General features: G+C 46.8%; 1 protein-coding gene across 3 annotated transcripts in view; it reads right to left on the reverse strand.

The window, feature by feature from the left end:
• Window positions 1-26151, reverse strand: part of PRKG1 (protein kinase cGMP-dependent 1) — a gene marked incomplete at its 5' end in the record, with an annotated part of 363931 nt that overhangs the window by 16497 nt on the left and 321283 nt on the right. For all 3 annotated transcript variants that reach the window (XM_083866088.1, XM_083866089.1, XM_083866090.1), the window contains one exon: window positions 10046-10142. In XM_083866088.1, coding sequence (XP_083722214.1) covers window positions 10046-10142 — 97 coding nt within the window. The remainder of the gene's footprint in view (window positions 1-10045; window positions 10143-26151) is intronic.

Below are 26151 nucleotides of genomic sequence, written 5' to 3' on the forward strand. Positions count from 1 at the left end.
GTTTCCCAACAGCACTGCCTGCTCACAGCTTTGCTTTTCACTCCAAGCCCCCTATTTTTAGCCTGGTTCCCCAAGCTGAGTCTGAAAGGAGTTGTTTTGCTTGCTCTCGGGGTAACCCTGGCAACTTCTGAGCCCTGAGGCACCCCCAGGGTCAGGTCCCCATCCCAAAGCCAGCTGGAAGGCAGCCACCCTTCCCATGCTGGCCAACCCTCCTAAAGGAGCCCCGCTGTTGACCTCCCAGGCTTCCAAGCCTGCTGCTCACAATATTCCAGTGAGGTGCTTTCCCCTATGTTGAGCATGAGGTGCCAGCTGGAAACTTCTGTGTTGGTGTCACTGCAAGAATTTGGCTTCTGCCAGAGGGAAGCAGCTGGGCTGTCACTGAGCCCCAGCAGAAACCCAGCCTGATTTAGGGTTAGGAGGCAACACTCACACAATCAGAATTCATTTAGTGTCAGATCTTGTTTTGTGTTATTTTGCTGACTGGAATGTGGGTGGATATGAGACATGGCACCTTTGTAGAACCATGGAATGTGCTGAGTTGGAAGAGTCCCCCAAGAACGATTCAGTCCAGCTCCTGGCCCTGCACAGACACCCCAGTAATCCCCCCATGTTCTGAGAGTGTCATCCAAACATTCCTCCAGGCTTTTCCCAGGCCACACACCCTGAACCTGAACAGCTTCTTGTCCATCTGCTTTGTTCTGTCATGGTTCAGGGATCAGGAAAACACCAAGGAGGGATGGTATCCCCATGGGATCACCAGCAGGGATGGTATCCCCATGGGATCACCAGCAGGGATGGTATCCCCATGGGAACACCAGCAGGGATGGTATCCCCATGGGATCACCAGCAGGGATGGTATCCCCATGGGAACACCAAGGAGGGATGGTACCCCCATGGGATCACCAGCAGGGATGGTATCCCCATGGGAACACCAGCAGGGATGGTATCCCCATGGGAACACCAAGGAGGGATGGTATCCCCATGGGAACACCAAGGAGGGATGGTACCCCCATGGGAACACCAGCAGGGATGATATCCCCATGGGAACACCAGCAGGGATGGTATCCCCATGGGAACACCAGCAGGGATGGTATCCCCAGCATCCCCAGAAATCAAACTGGGAGCCTCAAGTCTAAAAGGACAAACAGACCTTAAGGAAATCAATCCCAACAGGCTGGTCCTCAGCTGGCAGAGATGTTCCCAACACCACCATCATTTGTTACACTTTAAAAATGATTTGAAGTCTAACAAATGACTCGTCTGTGTCTGAAGTTTTCATCATTAAACTCATTTTTAATATATATAATATATATGTATAAGCCGGATTTGTGGTTTTGCATTCCCCACAGCCCCAAGAATTTCCAAGCCCACATAAAACTTGTTTTACCAAAGCTCCTGTCCTATTTTTCACACTGAGCCTCACTCTCCTAATTATTATCTTTGCCATTTTATTTTCAGAGAAACACATCACAAAAACCCAAACAATGCCCAAAAAGTAAAGCAGAACCTTTTCTCTCATCCCTGCTGCCCCATTATTCCTTATCCTGGTTTGACCACAGCTCAAAAAACAGAGAAATTCTGCATTTTTTGCCAACTAAAAGTGATAAAAGCACTTTTGATTTGGGGTTAGGGGTTAGTTTTAAATTTTTTAAAGGCTCATTTTGAATAAATGGCTTCAATTTGACTCTTTGGATGAAATATTGGGTATTATCCCATCTGAATCAAGCCAGGGGAGCAGGGAGGTGGCACACAGGGATCAAAAATCTGATGAAAATCAAGGTGAAATCTGGGCTGAGCTGAATTTACCAAAACTTAAAAACAAGAAATAATTAAAGTCTGGGAGGACTAAGGATCAACTTGTGGAGAACTTATCCCTCTTTGTTTTGGTGGGAATCCAGATTTCTTGGCTTCCCACCAGAGCAGTCCATGTGGTGATGGACAAGCACCATCACTGCCCTCCAAATTACTTCACATCAAAGTCTTTGCAAATCCCAGATTCTCCAGATCAGACCTGTTCACTTTCAGCCTGTATTTTTCAATGTTAGCTTGTCCACACACAAAAATAAACAAGAAAGCAGCTCCAAGCACCAAAATCAAGCATTTCTTGGTTGATTTGGGCATCAAACAATAATAAAAAAATACAATATTTACCACTCTAAATTGGCTTGAAATTTTTATTTTTTAAATGTTAATCCGTACCAGGCATCAGTGTGAAAACAAACCCAACAACCTGGTGGAGACTCAGGAGAAGAAATTCCAATATCACAGAACAAAGGGTGCTGGGAATAAATCCCACTGTGCCCCCTTATTTAATGCTGCAGATTTTTACCATCTAATTTTTGTGCCTCTCATGAAAAAGAGAGATTTTTATTTTTAAAACTTTTACTACTATTTTGTCAGGGATGGAGAGCCTGAGGAAGTCACTTGCTTTTCTACACTTCCAAGTAAGTCCAGGGAAGGAAATTTCCAGGAGGAAGAAGGCAGAGAGTTTATTTGGTGTTTGAGGATGTCCTCAGTGTTGCAAATATCAAATATAGAAAAAACAGCTGCAATTTTTATTATATGAAATATATTAGAATAATCAATATAAACATATTTAATAAAACAACAAATTAATAATATATTAAATATTATAATAATTAATATCAAAATGCCAATATATTAATATATTAAATATATAACAGGCAGCTGCAATCAGTTCAGGCAAGGCTTGGACCTGATGCCACCAGAGAACTTAGATTTTCCATTTTCCATTCCCAGTCTTTTGGAAGGCAGAGGATTTGTGGGAATTTGAAACCACAGAGGGATTAATTTGCATTAATTAAAAGTGCTGATGCACCAGAGCTGTGCAGGTACAAAATCCAAGGGCTATTTTTTGGATCACCTGTAAAAGGAACCCTAGAGGCTTCTCCTTGTTTTCCAGCCTGCCTGAGCCCTCTCCTTCCTCTGCTTTCTGCCAAAGGTGACTCTGAGGATTATTTTATGATGTAAAAGTGGGAAACTCCAGGTCACTTCTATTATTCTTACCAACAACAGCTTTTATTATTAATCCTATGTTAATTAATACAAAAATGCCCCTGTGTCCAACCCCAATCTCATTCCAAAATTTGAAAAAAAAGTAGGAGTCACCTGTTTGTTTTTTTTATTTAAAAAACACCGAACAGGTTTAATCCTGAGAAGATGAGAAGGGGCTGCTAAGGAAACCTCATCCTTCAATCCTGAGGGAAAAACCAGCCCAGGAACCACAAGGAGTTCAAGTTTGAGCTCAGAAGGTGGAAGAAAAACTGAATGAAAGCTGTTTTTTATTTTGCGTAGAGAATTAAAATGTATATAAAATGTATGTTGCATATGTACGTGCACAGCTAATATAAATATGGGATATGCAGGGGTATAAATACAGTGGAAGATGTCCCTGCCCATGGAATGGGATGGGCTTTAAGGGCCCTTCCAACCCAAACCACTCTGGAATTCTATGGGCAAAGAAAGGCAGGGGAAAATGAGAGATGCAGCCTCTGGCTCTTCCATGTCCTTGTTCCATGGGATAAAAGCAGGCTCCTCCTGTTGGAACCACTCCAAAATCCTTCCTTTGCTTCATGGTTTTAAACTTCTGCAGCTTCCAGGACACACAGAGCACTGCAGGCCTGACTTTTGTCTGTTTTTTTATACTTCTACAGAAATAAATATTGTTTTACACCTTGGTGCTTTCTCAAGCAGGCTGGGAAAATGGGTATTGATGAGATGAAATCCAGAGCTCAATGGAAAAGAGGAAAAAAGAGCTCTGTGTTTCTTACCCTTCCTCCTTCCCTGCCTGTATTCCCTATAAATCACCCCATGTGTGTGATATACAGTCTGCAAGTCCAGCAATTCCCGTGCTGACCTTGGGAAAGTGGAAACTTTCATAAATATTTACCAGGAAGCAGAACAAGCCCCCAGAGAAGGATTTATTTCTGTGACTGAACATTCCAGGATATTTGCAAGGGATGGAGGGACAGGACAGGGAATGGTTTCCCAGTGCCAGAGGGCAGGGCTGGATGGGATATTGGGAAGGAATTGTTCCCTGGGAGGGTGGGCAGGCCCTGGCACAGGGTGCCCAGAGCAGCTGTGGCTGCCCCTGGATCCCTGGCAGTGTCCAAGGCCAGGCTGGACTTTGGGGTTTGGAGCAGCCTGGGGTAGTGGGAGGTGTCCCTGCCCATGGCAGGGGTGGCACTGGATGGGCTTTGAGGAGTCCACTCACAACAATTTCCCTCTGTGTCTCTCTGAACCTCCACAACACCAAAGATTCCAAGAGAAATTTGCTCCCTGTGGAGTTCTTCCAAAAGAAAGGAGCCATCCTTTGGCTATCTCATAATCCATGCTCTGCTAAAAGGTGGCTATTTTTCTATCACATTAAATGAGAATAGACTCAACAGCAGCACTTTGGGAACTGAAATCCAAGTGCTTCCAGTGCTTGCTGGGCATTCCCAAGGTCCTGAACTTTCCCAGCTTGGTCCGGTGGAACCAACAAAAATAGCAGCAGCTGTTGCTGAGAGCAGCATTTGCAGGCTGAGCTCTCCTGATCCTCACAGCTGAACTGCTGCACACACAGAGCAGTGACTGCTCCTGTCCCAGCCTGCTTTTCCATGAATGGATTCCTCTTCTCTCAGGATGGAAGAGAATTCCCCATAATCAGCCAGAGTGGCGGTCAGGGTCTGCTGCCAGGGAACAGGGACAGGACAAGGGGAAAGGGCCTCAAGCTGTGCCAGGGGAGGCTCAGCTTGGCCAGCAGCAGGAATTTGCCCATGGAAAGGGTGCTGAGGCCTTGGCAGGGGCTGCCCAGGGAGGTTTGGAGTGCCCATGGCTGGAGGTGTCCAAGGAAGGGCTGGAGGTGGCACTCAGTGCTCTGGGCTGGGGACAAGGGGGGCATTGGGCACAGCTGGGACTCCCTGGGCTGGGAGGGATTTTCCAGCCTCAATGATCCATAAGGATTTTTAGGAGACTCTCCACATTCCCTTAAGGCCAGATTCAGTCTCTCCTGACATAAGTTTAGAGAGAAATGATAATTTGCCTAACCTAATTAGATTCCCATTCCCTACCTCAAGCCCAATATTAGTTTAGGGTTGGCTACAGAACACTCTGTGCCGGGTTCAGCTGGAAAATAAGTCAAGACTTAAATAAACCCCACCTAAAACATGGCTCAGGGTGGTTGTGGCTGAATCCCTGGCAGTGTCCAAGGCCAGGTTGGACTTTGGGCTTGGAGCAGCCTGGAACAGTGGAAGGTGTCCCTGCCCATGGCAGGGGGTGGAATTTTGGAGCGTTAAGGTCCCTTCCAACCCAAACCATCCTGGGATTCTGGAATTTTAGGAGAAGATGGGGAGAAAAATCATAGAGTAAAAATGAAGTCTACAATATACATTGTAGGCTGAATTTTGACGGATTGAATGCTTCAAACTTAATTCCAAGTGGCAGCAGGGTGAAAACTGTCCATGACAATGACCTTAATTATTTTTGGAATAATCCAGATTCCACTGGTTGGGAAAGTACTAAATTTCCTATCCTAACTGGAGAACTATGGGACTCTATAGGAAAATAATTTGTAAAATTATACACTACGAAGACACTAATAAAAGCAAATGTAACAATTTCTAATCAAATACTCAACTGTGCTAAACCCCTTTAACTCCACATCCTGATCCCTGCACTGAAAATTGATTTTTATTGCTTGACAACAAACACAGCCAAGTTTATTTTATGAGTAAAGGGCAAATGTTAGGCAAATATATTAAAATATATTAAAATTTCTGTCTTCCTAAAAAGCCCAGAGGTAAAAATGATTTTACAGAAATGTCTGGAAGAAAAAGGCTAAAAAGCAGAGAGGAATGCCAAGGGTTTAATGCAAAAAATCATTCCAAAGCAAAGTAAAGAGAGGAAGAAGGACTCTATGGCTAAGATATGTGGGAAATGCAAAACTCACTGCTGTGGGGTCTTGGAAATATCAAATGGAGCTAAACTCCAACAATCACATATGTGATCCTGCTCTGCTCCCCAGTTTGGATTTGTCTGAAATATAAAACCTATTTTGATGTTTAATTCCTGCCTTCAGCCAGAGCTGAAATCTGGCTCAGCTTGTATCCTGATCCAGCCTCTGTCCAGATTTGATGAATTCCCAACACATCCCACCTTTCCAAACTTTGCCAAGACCCTTCCCATGAACAGACAAGGCCTAGGATGTGTTTCCATCTACAGAGGATGAGTTTAGTTTCAACAGGAATTCAAAATCCAGGGAAAATCAAAACCCAGCCCTGCAGTGGTCCAGCCCCATGTGGCTGTGTGATAAAATTTAACATCCTGCATATGCTGGAGAAGGGAATATGCTGCAAATGTTGGGAAGGGATGGGAAAGAAGGGCTCAGATCATCCCCAGGATTTTGCTGAGCTCAGAAAGGGTGACATTGTCAGATGAGTTTGGGATTTCCTCGGGTTCCTTAACTCAAATCCCTCACTGAAATCCTCAAATCTTTCCCCTTCATAGCAACCAAAAGATCCCTTCTTTCCAAAACCAAAAAATTCACAGAATCTCAGGATCCCTGAGGCTGGAAAATCCCTCCCAGCCCAGGGAGTCCCAGCTGTGCCCGATGCCCACCTTGTCCCCAGCCCAGAGCACTGAGTGCCACCTCCAGCCCTTCCTTGGACACCTCCAGCCATGGGCACTCCAAACCTCCCTGGGCAGCCCCTGCCAAGGCCTCAGCACCCTTTCCATGGGCAAATTCCTGCTGCTGTCCAAGCTGAGCCTCCCCTGGCACAGCTCAAGGCTACTCCTGACAATTAAACCCCAAAATTAGGAGATTTCCAAGAGAAAAATGATCTTTCCAATAAAAAACTTCGCAATAGCTGGGAAAAGCAGCTCGCTTGGGAATTGGAAATTGGACACAGTTGGAAATTTCCACCAATAAATATCTGGATTCTGCATCTGTCAGGCCATCAGAAGACAATTGCAGGGGTTTTTTCCTCGTTATCTAATTAATTCACTAATGGCTTTGTTTACAACACAGGCTGGAGGCTGGAAGAGATTTAATTGCACTTCAGAAGCTGGGGCCAGATTTCTCTTAAAACACCAATAAAGCTGAAAAATTCCATTGTGTCCACTTTGTACAGAGCCTATAAAACTGGGCTAGAACATTTTATGTGCATGTTTTTATTTGTGTCTTTAGAAATCTCCATATCGCAAAAGAATTTTGCTTTTTGGGGCCGCCATGAAGCCAGAAGGAACACAGAGGGCAAGGATGTGATTTTTAGTGTCCCAGGCTCAGCCATCACCTACAGGAACCAATTCCATGGAAAAATGACTCCAATCCCAGATATTCAGCTACTCCACTGTATTTATTTCAGAGCTGTCAAAAATAATCTTGATTTACACCCAGAAGAACTGACCTGGGGCAGATGCGCAGGAGCACAGGACTTGAGTGAAAAGGAAATGAAAGAGCAAAGTCAAGAGCAATAAAGGGCAGCAGAGATGATTTCTGAGGGCTGGGGACACCTGCCCTCCATCCCTGTCACGTGAGGTGACATTCCCTATCCCAGGGGCACCTGAAATTCCTGTTTTCCTAATGTCAGTCCTGGATCCCACCACTGAAGATGCTCAGCTGACATAAAACAGAGGCTGAGCTGTAAAAAGGAGTGGGTGAATCCCATAAAGTTCACTCCTGCCATTTGCTGTGGTTTCTCCTACTCTGGATGAGAAAAACCTAGACAAAAGTCAATTGCAGAGCCCAGTTTGTGATGAAGAGGTGCATCCATAAGGAAGTTGGAAGAGGCACCAAAAAACTGAGCAAACAACAGTCATTCCAATGCTTTGGAATTTTTTTCCTGAGATTCATAAAACAAAACTGCCTGGAAAAGCAAGACCAAAGGGGATTTCCATGTGTAATATCCATGGAATTGAAAATAATTTCTATTTTAGGCTGTCTGACCTAAAGGCCATATCCTTGTGCCTGGATGCATGGAAAGGGAGACCTCTCCAAGGCACCACCAGCATTCCCAGAGGTGTCTGGAAAACCACATCCCATAGGAATTTTATTCCTTTTTGGCCAATCACAGCCCCAGACATTCCAGTTTCCCCCCAGCCACCACCAGCTGCCCTCTCCCAGTGGTGATGTTCTGAGGCTTCGTGCCCAAAGCTATAAAAATCCCTTTCCTTGCCATGTCCTTCACTTTTTTGATCCATTTCACTTCTGGAAAGCACAAAAACGGTGAGTGTTTTCCAGGAACTTTCCTGCACTTCCATATTCAGGCAATAAAAGAGCCGATTCCTCTGATATATTTTACATTTTTAGCCCGAAGCAATAAACCATATTTTTAATGGAGGAGGTGGAAGCATGAGGCAGCAATTCCAGGCTCAGTTTTGACAAAAGGAATATTTTCTTGGCTTTATAACAAAATTTCCTTCTGTGGTAAAAAACCCAGCAAAATCTGGTGTGTTGAGCTACATTTTTATATATGCTTTATCTGTGTGCAGTTCAGTGTCAGTTAAGAGCTACAAAAAATGACCTTATCCAGCATTTTCCTGCTCAGGAGAGAGGCACCCACCCCTGAAGAAAACCTCTGGGAATGTTTTTTCCCACCCCAGGTGGCTCCAGGGCTTCTTGGAGGCTTCTGAGGTGTGAATATCAGCTCAGAATGGAATATCTCTCCTCGAGCTGACACTGTGAAGGGACAGAGCACCTCCTGCTCTTCCTCTCACCTGGGCAGGGTCACACATCATCAGGGTGGAGTTTTTGTCACCCTAAAGCTGCCACAGGCAGGGGTTTGGTGATGGACACCAGTGAGAGTCCCACCAGCGACCCCTCACAGAGACAAACCCGTGCCCCACCCCAGGAACACCCTGAGGTTGGCAAAAACCCTTAAAAAGGAACCCAAAACCTTCACAAGGCTCAAACCAAGCCCCAGACTGGTGGGTCCCTCACTATGGGGTGAAGAAACCAGATGTGAATTTTGGAGGCAAATCCCTGGTGTCAGGAGAGGATGGAGGGACTTCAAGAGAGAGGTTGAGCACAACCTCCTGCTCCAAAGCATCCTCAGCAGGTGATTCCTTCAAAATACTCATAAATAAAACATTCATAAACAAAATAATCATGCATTAAACCCCAAATCCCAGGAGCCAGTGTTCCCACAGGTGCTCTTTCCTCCACAGGATTTCACATCCACCCAGGAAAAGTCAGGAATAAACCACTGGGAAGAACAAGTTGAGGTTTGCACACCAGATTTACTCTTCACATCACAAATAACCACCAAAACCGCCTTGTTTCACCCATTTTCCTAATCCCAGCCATCTTCAGGAATTGGAGTTAAGGAGTGGAGGCTTTCCTCAGGTTTTGTGGTGGCAACAGTAACTCTGTTCCCCTCCTGCCCAGGCTTGCAGGAGTTCCTGACATAGTGCAGGAGTGTCCGGTGTCCGGAGCTCCTCCCTGGTGTAACCCAACTCCCTCTTCCTACTCGGAGTTTTGCGTTGCCTTGGTGTTACAAACAGGCTGCCTCCCTCTCAGGGTCTGCTTTAACGGAGACCACAGAGCTCCAAAGCCAAGCAGAGCAAAAAGCAGGCTCAGGTTTTGTCTTTTCTCTACAATTCTGCACAGGAACAGCCCCTCCCTGGGAGGTGTTGTCATGGGTCAGCTTTGAGGACAACCACTTTAGACCTGAATAAAAAATGGGTAGGAGAGGCTTTCTGCTGTTACTCTGGATCTGGTTAAATAAGATTTTAGGTTGCTCTTCCAACCCCAGCACTCACCCAATTCTCCAGGTTGTTTTTAAAAGACCATAAATCAATGCCATAAACCACTTAAGAGAGAGAGAGAGGAGATGCATGCTCCTCTCTCAGCCCAGGACATAAATCCTTCTTGGCTACTGCAAAGCATTTATTGGTACCTTTCTTATTTCTCAGGAAATGTAAGTCACCTTTCTTCACTATATAACCCCGGCAGATCATTTTTCTCGGGGTGTATTAACAAAGAGAATTAAGCCTTTAACACAGCAGTTGTTTCAGGATGTCACACAAAGAAGAAGAGGTCACCTACCAGCTCCACTCTCCCGAACCCTCCGACGCCCAGGGTGTCGATGATGTTGAAATCCGACAGTTTCAGGTTGGCAAAGAAGGCAGCTTCGGCTTCGTATCTGGAGGTTTTGAGGCGAAAAAACGGAAATTTCTTAGAGGTGCAAACCTGAGCCGTGCACGCCCCCGAGCTGTGGGAGCCTGGGCCAGCCTTTACCTGCTGCACTTCCATCTCAGCTCTCAAAACTGCCTTTTAGCTCAGCATTCTGCTGCTCCCAGCCCCAGCACGGCTCCGGAGGGCACAGTTTTCCAAAGGGGAACAGCAAACTCCCCTAGTGAGGGTGCAAAGCCAGCGCCTGGCACTGCAATCCAGCTCTCAAGGCTGCAGCTGGGCACTTCCTATCCATCTTCTCCGGCGTGGGGTTGGCTTTTAAATATTTTGGTGTCTTTAAGGATTTTTGGAAGATAAAAGTCTCTCCTAGGAGTTTCTCATATGCACAGGCTGGCAGCAGTTTCTATAAATGTTTATTGGAAGTGGCAGGATCACTAAAGGTCCCTGGAGAGAAATCCCAGCCAGGTTTCATGAAATCAGATCTGATAAGCTGCAAATGCCTGAAATGAATGACTTCAGTCACACATCAACATTCCTGTAAGGGTATCTTCACTTGTTCTCCTCCTGTAAACCTACTCAGAGCAGCCATCCCAAGCCAGGAGGTCCCAAAATCCCGATGCTCTCTGTTTATCCCATGGCCAATTGCCCCACAACACCAAGCCCCTGAATAAGGAACACACAACTCCAACCCATGCAGACCTGCCAGAATCAGCTTCTCATGCCTATCCATGACCATGATTCCCCGAAAATAACCCCTTGTTAAGGTTTAGGGTATTTTTAGAAAGGCTTGGAGGGGAAATGGATGAGCAGGATCCGCCCCCTTCATGAAATGTGACATTCAGCTGCCAGAGAGTCCCTGTGCATGTCCGACCTTTGGCTGAGGGTGACTTTATGGGAAAAGTGTGGGCTGGATTATGGAGGGAGGCCTGGAAGCTGTAGGGCTTCATTTCAGCTGGGATAGTTTGCAATTAACAGTAGGGCATAATCACTGCAGGCTTTGCTCGTGCAGGGGAACAGCAGTGGGAAGAGGAACCATCATCCCGCTCCCACAGCCACCTGGCCAGCTTTGGGACATTCCCACCCTGATTATTTCATTAACAGCATGAGCTGATTAACTCACAGATTCCCTTTGAGCCACCTCCTCTGTTCTATTTAAAAACTCAACGCCAGTGGGGGAGAGAGCAAAACTCCATCATTCTCCAAGTGGAAAGGGAAGCCTACAAATAGGAGTCCAGCAGTGTGAAAGGTCCCACCATGAAGCCCAAATCTGAGGCAATAAAGCACAATTCTCTCCCAGGGGGTGCTGTCAACAAGTGACTTCATTCCTGCTTTATTTTTTATGCTGTCACCAGATCCTGTCGGTGACCTTACTCCTGATGCATCCGACTTTTGGGAGCCAATCAGCACAGAGCCCGCTGTGCACTTGGGATAACCTTGAGTGCCACAGCTGCTCATTGATCCCTTCGTGCTCATCACAAGGTGAACGCTGAGCTGGCACTTCAAAGGGATTTAAATGTCCCCTTTCCAAGCACAGCACAGCCATCCTTTCAGGAGTGACAGAGCAGTGAGTGCTTCTCATTTCCACGATGAATGTACAGAGCAGTTAAATGCCTTTAAAGATTTCTAATTGCCAGGAAGATGAAATCCAAGAATGGAAAATTTCCTGCCAACGCACAAACAGATGCAAAATTTCAGGGCCAGGGTCACACAACGGTTTGGGTTGGAAGAGACCTTCAAGACCATCTGATTCCAAACTTCCTGCTACGGGCAGGGACACCTTCCTGGATAAGGAAGCTGAAATCTTCTGGATTTGCATTGGAACATGTAAAAAAACTGTATTATTTTGCTTCAAAAATATTTGCTGCATTCTTGGGATTGTCTTTGGAAATCCCTCGGCTAATTCCCTGTGCCACACTCCTTGGATGGAGTGAGTGCATACAAGTGCAGCAAAGCAGATGAGACAAACTGGATGCAATTTTTTTTTTTTTTTCTAAATACAGTGCAACAAGCCTCCAAACCCCAAATGAGATGGCAAAAATATGCAATGAAACCAAAGCACAGGTAAAATCAAGCAAACAAGCCCTTCCATGCCCACTAACAACAGTTCCCACTGGAACTCTGTTTTATTCCCAGGTACAGAAGTCCAAGTCTACTTAAACACCGAATTCCTATAAATTAAGTCATTATGCATTCCAAACTTGCTAAGCTGGAGGATAAGTATCTTCAATAAAATTATGAAAATACAAAGATTCCCAAGCTAAATCAAAAACCAGGGGTATGATCCTCATCATGAAGTTCAGAATTCCTTCCAAATTCCTGAAGGTGAGCGTGCTGCTCCCTGAACAGAAGCTCCCAAGGTTCTGCAGCATGAGCTCCTCACTCGACAGAAAGATGGTAAAAAACATCTGCGATGTTTGATTTTATCACCTCCCAAAGTACAGAGGCCCTTTCAAGGCAATGTGAGGGCAGTGCTAAGGAATACAGAAGTTGATATATTAATATTTTTCTGTCAGAAAAAGTTCAGTTCTGGATCAGGATTAAAGAATCTGCAACAGTCAGGAATGTTTGGGATTTTCACAGGAAGGCTCAGGCTGGAAGAGACCACACCTGGTGTCCCCTCCGTGCCCCAGCAGGGTCATCCCAGAGCACAGGGCACAGCATTGTGTGCACACAGCTCTGCACCAGCCCCAGGGAGGAGCCCCCCCAGGCTGTGGGGACAATGTCTTTGGGGAAGCAGTTCCGTGGAACAGAGGTGGGATGAGAGTAGGGACAGCTTAACCCCATTTGTGCAGGATGAGGTGGGAATAACTCATCCCTTTGAGGGACAAATCCACCTGTGTAGCCCTGATTTTGTGCCTAAGGTGTTTTGGTTTTCTAAAATTCTTTTCCCAGGGAATTTTCTGTAAACAAGAGACATGTTTTTGTAACTGTAACCTTGTTATTCATTCCTTTTCCTAGGAGGGACTTCTCGATGTCCCTCTGGTCTGACCAATGTGATTGAAGAAGTTTTTCTTTTTGTCACCAATCAGATTAGTCTGTGTAAAATAGTATAAAAGGGAGACACATCCTAAAAATAAAGGAGTCATTTCCAGCCTTCTGAAGTTCAGGGTCTGTGTGGTTGTGGTGTAAAACAGCATCACACCTGTGCCAGGGCAGGGAGCTTTTCTCCACTTTGGAGATGCCACAGCCTCATGCAATTCCTCTCTAATCAGAAAGGCAGTTTTGTTGTAAATCCCAGCCTTATGCCAGTGCTCAGAAACTTTCCAAATAATCAAATGCATTTCTGACCTCTGGAAGAGTTCAAATTCCTGAATTAATTGATGAGAGAAGTGCCGGGAAGGCGCCTTGGAGGCACAAGTGGCATCACAGACACGTTCAGTGCCACGCTGGAGCTGTGCAGACACAAGGCCTGAACTTCCTGCCCTGGGATTTCTGGGCTTGTTTGTCTCCAGTTGAATTAGCTGTAATTGAGAAAGAGCCTTTCCCTGGATATTTTGGTAATTGTGATGCTCATCCCAGGTCAAAATGCTCTGAAAATCATAGCTGGAAGTGCACAAAAAGAAAAGATCTAGGGAATGTGTGATCCAAAAGCAACAGTCTGTTCTTTCATGAAGAGCTTTTTAAATGAAGGCTGAGCTTTTCACAGGAGCTGGTGGGACACCAGGAATCAACTCCCAGTGTGCTCCTAATGGGACTTTCTGCTTATTGAAGCAGGTTATCGTCACCTACTGGCACTAGGCCAGCCTTGGCAGAGCTCACAGCCCACTCCCAAGGCTGACAGCAGGGTGGGACCTCAGAGAGCACCACAGGAGATGGTCAGGTCTGAGTTAGGAGGAAGCAAAACCTCCAAGCTCTTCTCCAAGATTTCCTGTGACTCTGAATGGCAGAAACCTCCTGAAAGCTCCTGTGGAAGATCTGGGGCTTGGGAACACCACTCCTTTCCCTGCCTCCAAATAAAATACCTGTTCCTGAGGAGCTGCCTTGCCTCAGCCTCCTCTTGGGCAGGCACCGCATACAAGACACCAGAGTAATCAGGGGGCTCAGGAGAGAATTCCATCTTCCAATATCCCAATCCTGTGAAATGGCAGTGCAGGAGCCACAGCCCAAATACCTGGGCAACAAGGGGACAGGAAATCCTGTGGCTCCTCCCACTGCTGGAGGTTTCCCAGCATTTAAATGAACCACTGATGATGATTTCTCTGAGAGATTATTTCAAGCTTTGCCTCCTAAAATGATGAACAACAGCAAAAATAATGAAATAATTGAGCTACCCAGGCAGCTGATAAACGAGAAAATGTGAGGAGCAAAGGTTTGCAATTACCCAACTGCTCAGCTCTGCTGAAGTAGCTCCTGATTCCCATCCTAAGCGTGTTGGGAAACATCAGACATCTGTTAGCAAACTGTCATCTCCAGAGAAAACTTGGCTCCTCTCCACCTGCAGGCTGCCAGCCAGCCAGGAACTGCAACCAAATGGGAACCAACCACCCTGATCCGTGCAAATGCCACCAGTTTGGAGGGTAAACCCAGAATTTGGGAGCCTTCCCCACTGACAGGCACCAGCTTTGTTTAACAAGCAGCCTTTTGTTTGGTTTTTGGGTCAGCCTGGTCACTACCTCACCCATCACTGAGGAAATGCATTCCTGGAGATGGAAATTACAGAATCTCTGCAAAAAGTGGGAAAAGTGGAGCTGCAGCACCTGGATGGTGATGGTCAGAGCCAGCCTGCAAGGAGACACAGGAGCCTGACATCCACAGGTGGGTGAGGAGGGAAATACATCCCAAAACTCAACCTTATTTCTGTGCCCACTAAAAGCCCTCTCCTTATGGTTTAAAATACAGTGAGATTCTAAAGGGGTCAGAGGATCATGGAATAGTTTAGCTTGGAAAGGACCTTCATGATCACGTTGTTCCAACCACCTTCCACTAGACCAGGTTGCTCCCAACCCTTTCTTGAACATTTCCAAGACAGGGCAGCCACAATTTATTTCTTACTAAATGCTGCTTCAGCTGATGGGGCACTTAAAAAAAATCTCAGTAAAAGAAACCAAAACTTCCCCCAAATCTTCAATTCTGTGACTATTCTTACTCTCCATCTGACTGTCCATATTTTAGCTGGGATGAAATGACTCTTCTGGGTCTGGCCTATCCATGGGACCCTGCCTGCCTGGAACCCTGAAATCATGTAAAGCTCTCTAGTCTGGATTTGTGCTGCGTGAAGAGCACAAGTCTGAGTGAAGGTGAACAATGGGAAGTGGCAGGGACATGGCTGGAATTCCTGTCACCAGGAGGTTTCATCACTGAAGGTGATGTAAGGAGGAGCTGGTGCAGCAAATGGTGGCAGGGCTGCCACAGCTTCCCTTCCCTGCCAGCTCCAATGACTCCAAAAAGCTCAGGATCACATCTTTCCCAGGGATTTGGGGCAACAGGGAATTTAGGAACAGGTGAAAGTGAAAACAAAAGCACCAGGTGTGGTGTCTACATGAGATGATGAGCTTCAAGTGTCCCCTGTTTGAGGGGGCTCAGGCAGGGGACAGAGGGGAGCAGGGACACAACCAGCAGGATCCAGAGCCTGGAAATGCCTGAAAGCAAATTCGTGGGAGCCACTGAGAGCAAATCCCTGTTCCTTTGTGGTGTGTTGTTACTCATCCTCGCAAAGGTGCCACCCCAGGTGCAAACCCTTCTTTATCCAGCATTGCCTCTGCACATCAACCCATTGGGTAAGGACTTCTGGGGGTAAAAATAACCAGGGCATGAACCCAGCCCTTGCTGGGGAAGGCCAAACCTGCTCTCCAGACTTCTCCAGGATCTGAGCCCTCCCAGGTCTCCATGGATTAGCTGGAAGGGAGTGTTTGCCCCAAAATGCCCCTCAGGCAGAGCAGGCAGTGAGAGCAGGGAACAACAATGTCCTGAATGTATGGGAAAGGCCTCTGTGCTCCTTCCTCTGCATTCCACCTGTCCATCTCCCTCATGATGCATCTGGGAACTTCCCAAACATCCTTTCAGAAAAGGCTGGCAATGGGAAAGACAAAAGTTCTGAGGAAAAGCCCAGCTCTTTGTCTGTTTTCCTGTCCATCACAAACATTACAGAACTGGGAATGAATTCAGCTGTTCTGTTCAACAGCTGGCTCACCAATTCAGATCCCAAACTGATTCCAGGACATCTCCAGCAATAATTCCTGCCTGGGATTAGCTATTCTAATGCCAATCCAGTCCAGGGAGGGATGGATGCTACGGTGCCACCCCCTGATCCTGGCTGCTCAGGGAGGATTTACCGGCAGATGAGGATTGTCCTGCCCTGCCCCAAGGAAGATCAAGGAGAACATCAAATTCATCTTCAACTCTCAATTTTTTTTTTTAAATTTCAAACCACACTGAAAGAGTGGAAGGATGGATCTGTGGATGGATCCAGGGCAAAGAGATGGGAATAATAACCCAGGTATTCCTTAGGTCATGTGTCCTCCTTCCAGTCCATCCTTCTGAGGTGGCTAACTCCAGATTTAGCTGCTCCTCTCACTGCCTTCCACATCTGACACCTTCAAAAATCCAAGCCAAGAGACTTTTCCTTGGGATTTTTAAAAGCCATGTGTTGGTGGTTCCACTGGGTTTGAAGCTGCAGCTGCAGGGATGATTGCATGGGAAAGAAAGGCTGGACTTCTTTTCAAGACAATGTTTTCAGGTCTGGGAATTGCTCTTGGGTGCCCCAGCACCTGAACTCACAGCCTTTCACATCAGGAGAAAATTGCACATCCCCTGCTTCAGATTTTCTTACAGAAAGGGAGCTTTGAGTGGCAGCTAAACCAGACATTAAAGCCATGGCATCCCTAACTTCCTCTGGAAGGGGAAGTAGATCTGAAATTCAAAATATAGGGTTAAAAACTGCACAGGTTCATTTGTTCCCTCCCCTTTTTAAAAAGCAAATCACTTTTCAGTGAGAGCTCAGCACCACAAACACAATATTGTGCTGTTGCAGCAAGCTGAGCCCATCCCAAGTTGGTTCAGTAGTTAAACAAAGAGATTTGTTGGAATTATGGGGCTTTGAAGACTTGGATGTTGCACAGATCTCACCCAGAATTGTAATTGAACACACTGAAATGCAGCCAAAGCAGCTCAGAAAGGGCTTCTCCTCATCCAGGCTCTTTGAAAAGTCTGGATTTTCTGAAGTGAGTTTTGTTGAAGCCCTAAATGTGCCAACAGATTGGTGATACCTCATTAAACACCTTGTGCTGCTGGGTTCAGTGCCTCCCACCCCACAGTGGGACCTCACCTGAGAGAAAACCCCTTTAAATGCAAATTTCACCCTTTCCCCCCCCAGATATTCGTGTAGGATTCTCTCCTCTTGTAACACACAGAAGTGCATTGCTCCCTTTAAAGCTCACAATGGCCCCCAGGAGTCTGAGCTCCCAAAATCCCAACCCTCTGCTCCCCAGTTCCAGCACCCACCTTGTGGAATTGTCTATTACACATCCACAAGATGCTGATGGGTCAGAAAATGCCACAATTTTGGTGGAAGAGCCAAAAAAAGTGGGATAGAAAATGCCAACTGATGGGAACTCCATAGAGATCTGAGCCCAAGGAGGGTTTTTAGGGAATCCGGTCCCTGATTTTCTCTGGAAGTCACAGGGAGGTCACCATGGAAATGTGAATTTGTTTTCCAGATGCACATGTTCATCCTGAATTCCAAAGGAAACAGTTCCATGCTTCCAACAGGACTCTCCCCACCTCCTTCTCTGGGAAGTGCTGGATTCAGCTCTGGGTAAAACAACATTTGTACTATTCCTCATGCCAAAATGTCCTGAAATAGTTCAAACAAGACACCCTACAGAATAGTCTGATTAAACCCCCCAGATTTTAATCCATTTTAATTAAAAGAGGGCGGAGGGAGGATGTGGAGTATTCCTTCCTCTGGTGGAGTTTCCTGCTCTGTGCAGTATTAAAAGATATTGCTTAAGGATGGGGGTTGTTCCTTCTCTTTTCCCTCCTGGTCTCTTGTTTTAACTCTGGATGATTTTAGCTGGAGGCCAAAGAAATGCCTGATATCACATTCTATCCTGGCCCAGTGAACAAACTCCTAAGGAAAAGCAGAAGACCTCTCCTGGCACCTCAAATGCTGCACTCTGACCTTGGCAACCTCATTTCATTCCAATGAACAGAATAATTGATGTAAAATGGAAGAGCAGTAAAATGTTATTCATCAACAGCCAAATAAATTCATATTCAAATCATGGATTCCTGGGGCAAACTGGGGTTTAAACCCCCAGATTCAGCAGCTGCATCTTGGGTGTAACTCAGCATTTCTGTGGGAGAACTCAGTCCCCAACTTCTAAAGGAATAATACAAAGGCAATGGAAAATAAATCTCCCACAGTGATCTTTAATGACCTTGAATAATTTAGAAGGGGGAAAAAAAAGGAGTATTTTGGGCAGGAAGGAGACAATTCCCTGAATTCCCTCTTTTCTCCTCATTATCTTCAGATTCAACAATTTAGGTCTGTAGACAATAGAATCTCTTTGGAAAAGAAGGCATCAAGGGTTTTTCCTTTCACTTTTCTGACTGAATTCAGAGGCAATACCTACTGATCCCTTGGGGATTTTTTTCCTTTGGAGAACACCAAGGGGAACCCAGGCTGCTGTGGATACTCAGGAAAACAAGAATTTTGCACTGAAATTCCGAATGAACTCTGCAAGGGCAATAAATCCCAGCTACCAAACTAGATTCCAAAGCACCATTGAACAACACCAAAGGTATTTTAGGGAAAGTTGTTGGGATTTGTTGGGAAAGAGCCTGGGTTCCACCCTTGGAAAGCCAGGCATGATCTCAAGGAAAGCTCAGACTAATTACAGCTTGAAATTGCTCAGATCACAGTTGTGCTCTAGGAAATCTCCCCAGCTAATTGCCACGTGCTAACTAGACCCCAGCACCCCCAGAATGGCTCAGCTGAGCACAATAACTCCAAGCAGCCCTTTTGCCTCCAGTCTCCAGGTAGGACCTGCACGGGGAAAGGTCACCATGGCAACGGTGATGCTAACGGTAAACGGACTTGGTTGCAACCTTCTCCTCTTAAATTTTTTAAGGAATGTGGGGAACAGATCAATAGATTGATGATGTCAGACACATTTATTTGTCCATCTCTCTGTGTTCACTGCTTATTGTCTATTTGTTCAAGTCCCAGGGGTTTCAGACAACTCTGTCAGTGTTTTGCCCTCGGTTCTTTCTTCCAATGGCCCAAATCCTCTGGGAGAAAATCTCCTGCAAGAGGGATTCCAGCTTGGCAGCTGCTAAGAAGCAAAGCTCTACCTTGAGAGAACTTGTGTTCCTTCTCCAAGAGCTCCTGAGGGGCATTTAATGGAATCACAGAATGGTTTAGAATCAAAGGGACATCAAAGCTCATCCAGTGCCACCCCCTGCCATGGGCAGGGACAACTTCCACTGTCCCAGGCTGCTCCAAGCCCCAAAGTCCAGCCTGGTCTTGGACACTTCCAGAGATCCAGGGGCAGCCACAGCTGCTCTGGGAAATCCATTCCAAGGCTTGCCCACCCTCCCAGGGAACAATTCCTTCCCAATATCCCATCCAGCCCTGCCCTCTGGCACTGGGAAGCCATTCCCTGTGTCCTGTCCCTCCATCCCTTGTCCCCAGTCCCTCTCCAGCTCTCCTGGACCCCTTTAGACACAGGAAGGGGGTCCAAAGTCTCTCCAGAGTTGTCTCTTCTCTGTTTCTGCAGTCTCTTTCAAATCAAAGAATCCCAGGATGGCTGAGGCTGAAGGGAGCTCAGTGGGCACCTGGTGCCACCTCCTCCAGCAACAACCACATGATACATAAGAAAGGATAAGCCAGGCCCAATTCCAAGTCCTACCCTTGGGAGAACCTCCTTGTAAGAGAAAAACCATGATGTGCTGTGATCTAACCCTGCTGGAGAGAGGTTTCATATAAAAGTACCACTTTAAAAGTCACAAAAGGGAATTTGAAGAGCAGCTGAAAGAGCTGATGAGGAGAATTAAGTCTCAGCAGTGGCACGGGGCAATCTGGAGAGAGCAAACACACCCAGCATGGATCTAGGAGAGGCCAGCAGGAATCTGGAGCAGCTGAGGGGCAGCAGGAGCCAAGATATTAAAAGAAGAGCACCCGTCAAATACGAAGTCATTTTAAACAAATCAAGAAAGAGGAGAGAAAAGAGAACCAAATCATGTCCAGTTGAAAGGAAAAACAGCCTAAGACAGAAAAAAAAAGCAAATAACTTCAAAAGCCTTCAAACCAAATAATAAACCCTTCCTGACCATGGGTTGTGGAGACCCTTCAGAGACCCTCTGGGAAGAGCCCACTGAGGAGAACAAAGCCAGGAGAGAAGCTCAGTGCACTTTTTACCCTTGGGCTCAACATGGAAGGTCTTGGGTAAACCCTCCCAGCACATCTTCCTTCCCAGGGAAGCTCCAGGGGAACCCCATTGAAGTGTCAGGAGGGGACCCAAGCCAACCATGGGACCAGATGGGCCTCCCCCAGCCCTGCTGTGTGACCTCCAGGATGGAAGTGGCTTTTGGATGGGATCCAGAGCCCTCTGGTCCCCTAAACACAACATCTGTCCTGACAGCAGCACTTGACACATGGATAAATGGGAGTTCTTTGGGGAAGAGCCAAGGCACTTCCCAAGCCTACTGGAGCTCTTTGAAGGAGTCCCCAGGCACTGGGGAAGGAGAGATCTGCTGGGTACAGTTGGCTTGGATTTCCTAACGGCATCTGACAGGGTTTGAAAGGCTCTGACAGAAAGGATATAAGAAGAAAGGACTGTGCATTGATTAAACTAAAAAAAAGTTCAGAATAGAAAATGCATGGCTCGTATTCCTAATGGAGGGAGGCCAGCAGTGCTCAAATCACTCCTGCTGAACATCCTTAGGGATGAACAAGGAGAAGAAGTAATATGACAGCATTGGTCAAAGGTATGAAATCACCAAAACCAGCAAACAAAAGCCCAAGGTGAAAACCTGAACAAGGAATTAAAGACACTAAGGGACAAGGTGACACCTGAAATCCTGTAGGAATGAAGTGAGGGGAAGAAATTCCTGCAGAAGCAGGTGGTGATGGTCATTCATCCACCTTTACTGCCCTCACCTCAAAAGCTAAGGAGTAAGGTTGGAAAAAGTACTGGAAAATGATGGTGAGGAGCACAGATCTGGACTGGATTCTGTGCTAGGGGAAAAGACAACTCTGGAAGGAGATGATCAAAGCTGAAAAGATCAGGGCCTGCCATGGAAAGCAGCTGTGCAAATTCAGGGAAGATAAACCCACCAAGGAATGCTCAAATCTATCGACAGCAGGAAGTGCCCGAGTCCCAGATTGCTGGAGACCTGAGGCTCCCAATTAATAAATCAATAATCACCTTTTTGCTCTTCTCCCCCTTCTGGACACAGAGACAGGACCCAGCTGGATGCACTGAGGCACTTCCAACAGCTCTGCGCAGAACTGGGATAAACTGGGAAACCCAAGACCCCTCCTTGCAGTGTCTAAGAGCACTAAAGCCCAGAGCAGTGTTTTTGTTCCAGCCTGCCCTGGAAGCTGTTTGTATCTTACATGGTGAGACAGGAGCTGCTCAATCTTACAGCTTGTCTTGACCAGATAAAAGGAAGCCCTTATCAGGCATTTATTTGTTTAACACATGGCAGCCAGGCAAAGACAGAGTTCTCACTGCTCTGCTGCTGCTGCGCCGAAATTCACAGCAGGAGAAACCCCCAAGTGGTCTGGCAGTATTGGAATTTTATCCTGTGCTAATCAGGAAGGGATTAGAAAAACAAGGAGCCAAACAAACCACCTGAATTCCCAGGGCTTTTTACCTCAGGTAACTCCTTGGCTGAGAAATGATGCAAGGTGGCTCATTTGGGAATCCAGGCACCAAATCCTGCACATCCCAACATCATCCCTGCTTTTCTGCTGGAGCACAATATTTCCTAAAACACCTCCCATGCACTTAGGGCGGTTGGGAGAAGGGCTTGTGCCATCCCAGGAGCTGAACTTGCATTGATGAGTGCAAAACCCTTCCAAAGCCACGTTCCCGACACGGGAATCTCACCCCAGCTCTGGGAAATTGAATGGAGCACAGGCACAGCAGCAGGTCCGGGGTGGGGAACGCAGAGGGGACCAAGGACCCCGGTACACAACACCAGGGGCAGCTCAGAGGACAGCAGAGCAAAAGCTTCCTGAGGGTTTCTTAGCATCCCTTTGAAGGTTCCCATCCCGTATCCAGCACTTTCCCGTACTTCCACTGGAGGGCAGGAATATCCCACGTTTCCAGGGATGACCCTTCAGCCCATTGCCACACATCCTTTAACAGCCTTAGGAAGGGGCCTTTGGGGACATTGCTGTGCTCCTCCACACTCTCATTTGGTTTCTGTCCTGCTTTTATGGAGCAGCTCCGTTTTTTTTTTTCCAAACATTCTAATTATTTTCATCAAACAACTGCAGCATTCACAGTTTATCCCCACAGCCATCCCTCCCCTCCCCGTGCCCCTGTGCCTCTCTGCATCACCTGCAGCTCTCCAGGGTCCCTCAATTTCTTGATATAATTTTTCTGTAGGCAGCACACATATACTGGAATCCACACATTGGCATGGAGCAGGAGATTTACATCCTCACTGCCTCCTCGGGAGACAACAAAACTGTGTCCAGTTCTCATGGCCAGAGAGCCCTGGAGGGGCTGGAGCCTGTCCAGGGAAGGGAAGGGAGCTGGGGAAGGGGCTGGAGCCCCAGGAGAGGCTGAGGGAGCTGGGAAAGGGGCTGAGCCTGGAGAAAAGGAGGCTCAGGGGGGACCTTGTGGCTCTGCACAAGTCCCTGACAGGAGGGGACAGCCAGGGGGGGTCGGGCTCTGCTGCCAGGGAACAGGGACAGGACAAGGGGAAAGGGCCTCAAGCTGTGCCAGGGGAGGCTCAGCTTGGACAGCAGCAGGAATTTGCCCATGGAAAGGGTGCTGAGGCCTTGGCAGGGGCTGCCCAGGGAGGTTTGGAGTGCCCATGGCTGGGGGTGTCCAAGGAAGGGCTGGAGGTGGCACTCAGTGCTCTGGGCTGGGGACAAGGTGGGCATTGGGCACAGCTGGGACTCCCTGGGCTGGGAGGGATTTTCCAGCCTCAGAGATCTTGGGATTCTGTGACAGTTTTGCAGAGCTGACCTGGGGACCCCTGGGTTGTATTGTCTATATCTTTATTAGTGAAAACTCGCATGAAGAATAGAATAAAATTGATTTACTGTCTCCCTGAATGGGATATACAGAGGTTCCTGAAAGGGTCATACTTAAGGCTGATTTGCTCGACAGAGATTATGTGGTTTGCAAAAGTTCTCTCTGAATGTTTCCCAGAAAAGGCCATTAAAGACAGGAAGCTGCCAGGAGGCTAAAGGAGAGGTCTTCTCATGGAGAAAGAACTGCTCTGGAGAGCAGGAGGCCACCACCTCTGACCCTGAGGCTGGGGCTGCTGCTTGGTTGAGTCAAAATTCAGATGGACAAAGGTTCCTAGGAGGTTTCTGTGAACATTCAGAAAAGAAACAGAGTGAACCAGAATGAGCTGCAGAAGGGCTTTGGGAAGGGCCTGGCAGAAGCACCTCAGTGTTTTTCCAATAAAGATTAAATCAAACAGAGATAGAAAAAAATAACCCAAATCTACAATGCCAAAAACAGGCTCTGAGATGATGATTCCCCCTAAGGCAACCCCAGAAAAGCACCAGCTCCATGCTGATGGGTTAGAAGAAGGATGGAATGGCAGGGATCACCAGGAAAGAAGCAGGAAAACAGTCTGGCTTTATACAAACTACAGCACCACAGGAGTCATGGCTGAGCAAGCTGGGACTCTCCTGCCTGAAAATTGCCCATAATTCAGCATTTTCAAGACATACTTAGTAAAGGAAGACATCATTTCACTAAAATCCAGGGGGTTTTGGACTCTCTGGATGTTTAATATCTGGTATAATGCTGAACACACCCTGCTCTAGGAACTCTTCTCCTCATTTAAGTACCTGATTTTATAGCCTAATTCTATGCTATAAAGACTCAGTGTTAGCTCCTTACAGGGGAAATAATTCTGCAGGTGAAGCTCTTCCCTCTCAGGCTCCTTCTCTGCCAGTTGTTCCCAGAAGTTGGGAGAGAGCAGGATGGTGTCAGACCTGGGTTTTTATGAATTCTGGTTCATTTGCTTCCTCTCGTCAGATCTATATTTCCTGATGTGGAAAATGAAGATGCACTGGAGATTTACCCTGGGACAGATCACCTGTGGGATGTCTGGGATCAGGTCAAAGGCCCGTTTTTCTCCTCAGGAGAACAGGAAGCGTGTGAAGAAGCAAACCAAGCGTCTGGTGATATTCCCTGGAATACTCAGGAGCCTCTGGAGGCTTGGTGAGCTCCTGGAGAGGTGTTACAAGAAGAAGCAGAATGTTGCACACCAAAACCACCCTCCTTGTGCTTTTCCAGCAGAAATCTCGGCCCTCCCAAGGGGATGATCCCTTTGTGTGAGCATTCCAGACAAAACCCAGATCACAGCAAGGATTTGAGCTGCTGGAGCAAGTCCAGGGGAGGCTCCAGGATGAGCAGAGGGATGGAGCAGCTCTGCTGTGAGGAAAGGCTGGGAGAGCTGGGATTGTTCAGCCTGGAGAGGAGAAGCTTTAATTGTGGCTTTCCAGTGCCTGAAGGGATTCCCCAAGAAAGATGGAGAGAGACTCTTTAGAAATGCTGTCATTTCTCCAGTGGTCAGTCTACGCAAAACCTTTCCAAAAGCCCATTTATATTTTCAAAGGCAATCATCTCTTCTTTTACAAGTAGGTTTTACTCCTGCCTCTTTCAGCATCTTCAGTAAACACCCAAACTCTACCTGCTGCTCACTGAGAGGATGAGAGGCCCAGAAACATTTATTTTTTACTGTAACAAAACAATCCTTAACCAAGGGGTAAACAGTGATTCCTGGGGTTGAACTGTACAGCCAAACATGTGGTTTCTGATAAAGATCATCTTCCTGCACTTCCCCTCTGCTAATGGCTCTGCTGTCACTTGAAACTCCCAGGAGAGCCTTAATGCCTTCTTCCTTTCCTAGAATTAGCAGTGGAGGTTTCAAATGAGCTTCCCTTTGACTGAAAATGAACCAGGGGAGGTCTGAACTCAGCTCTGTGCCAAACAAATGTAATTCTGTGAGACTCTCCTGTCAGGCACCTCAGCCTGAATAACACCAGGCAAGGCAGAAGGGGGGCAGAGCTCCTTTGTAAGCCACACATGGGGATTAGGAATGTCTGTGTCCCTGAGGACTAAATCAAAACTGGCTTTTTAAGTAGGTGCCAATATTCTAGCTTATTAAGGCACAAAATATGTGGTTCTCTGTTTATTTTTTAGCAGAGTGGGTTTTGAGGCTTTCTGTGTGAGGCCCTTTGACAGCAGCCATGGTATTTCCAAAGCTGCCAGGGCTCCACACCCCTCCCCTGGATTCAGGGATGGGAGGATGAGGCAATTTCAGCCCAAGGGCTGTGAAAAAAGGCTCTTCTCTTGGAGCCTCCAACATCAGAGGCTCTGCTGGTGTTGAGCAAGTGACTGTGTTGAACTCCCACAATCAGGGAATGGTTTGGAAGACACTTTAAACCCTATCCCATCCCACTCCTGCCATGTCAGGGACACCTTCCACTGTCCCAGGCTGCTCCAAGCCCCAAGGTCCAACCTGGCCTTGGACACTGCCAGGGATCCAGGGGCAGCCACAGCTGCTCTGGGCCAACTGTTTCAAAAGCCTTTTTGTTGTTTCTATCCTCACTAAGTCTGCTGGATTTTAAGCACAGACCTCTTGGAAGATGCAAAATTCATCTTCACCTTGTTGACACTCTGCATTCAGAGCATTGCACCCACATCCTTCCAAGTCAGGTAGAAATGCAAACACAGAATCATTTAAGTTGGAAAAGACTTGTCAGATCATCAAGCCCAAGCCTCAGTCCAGCATTTTGTCCAGAATTCATATCATGGTGCTACAAGGAATGTCCTTAAGGTGATTTTCCTAATTATTTCCTGCTCACTGTTTCA

The sequence above is a fragment of the Zosterops lateralis genome (assembly GCF_965231275.1).
Source record: "Zosterops lateralis genome assembly, chromosome: 8".
Taxonomy (NCBI): domain Eukaryota; kingdom Metazoa; phylum Chordata; class Aves; order Passeriformes; family Zosteropidae; genus Zosterops; species Zosterops lateralis.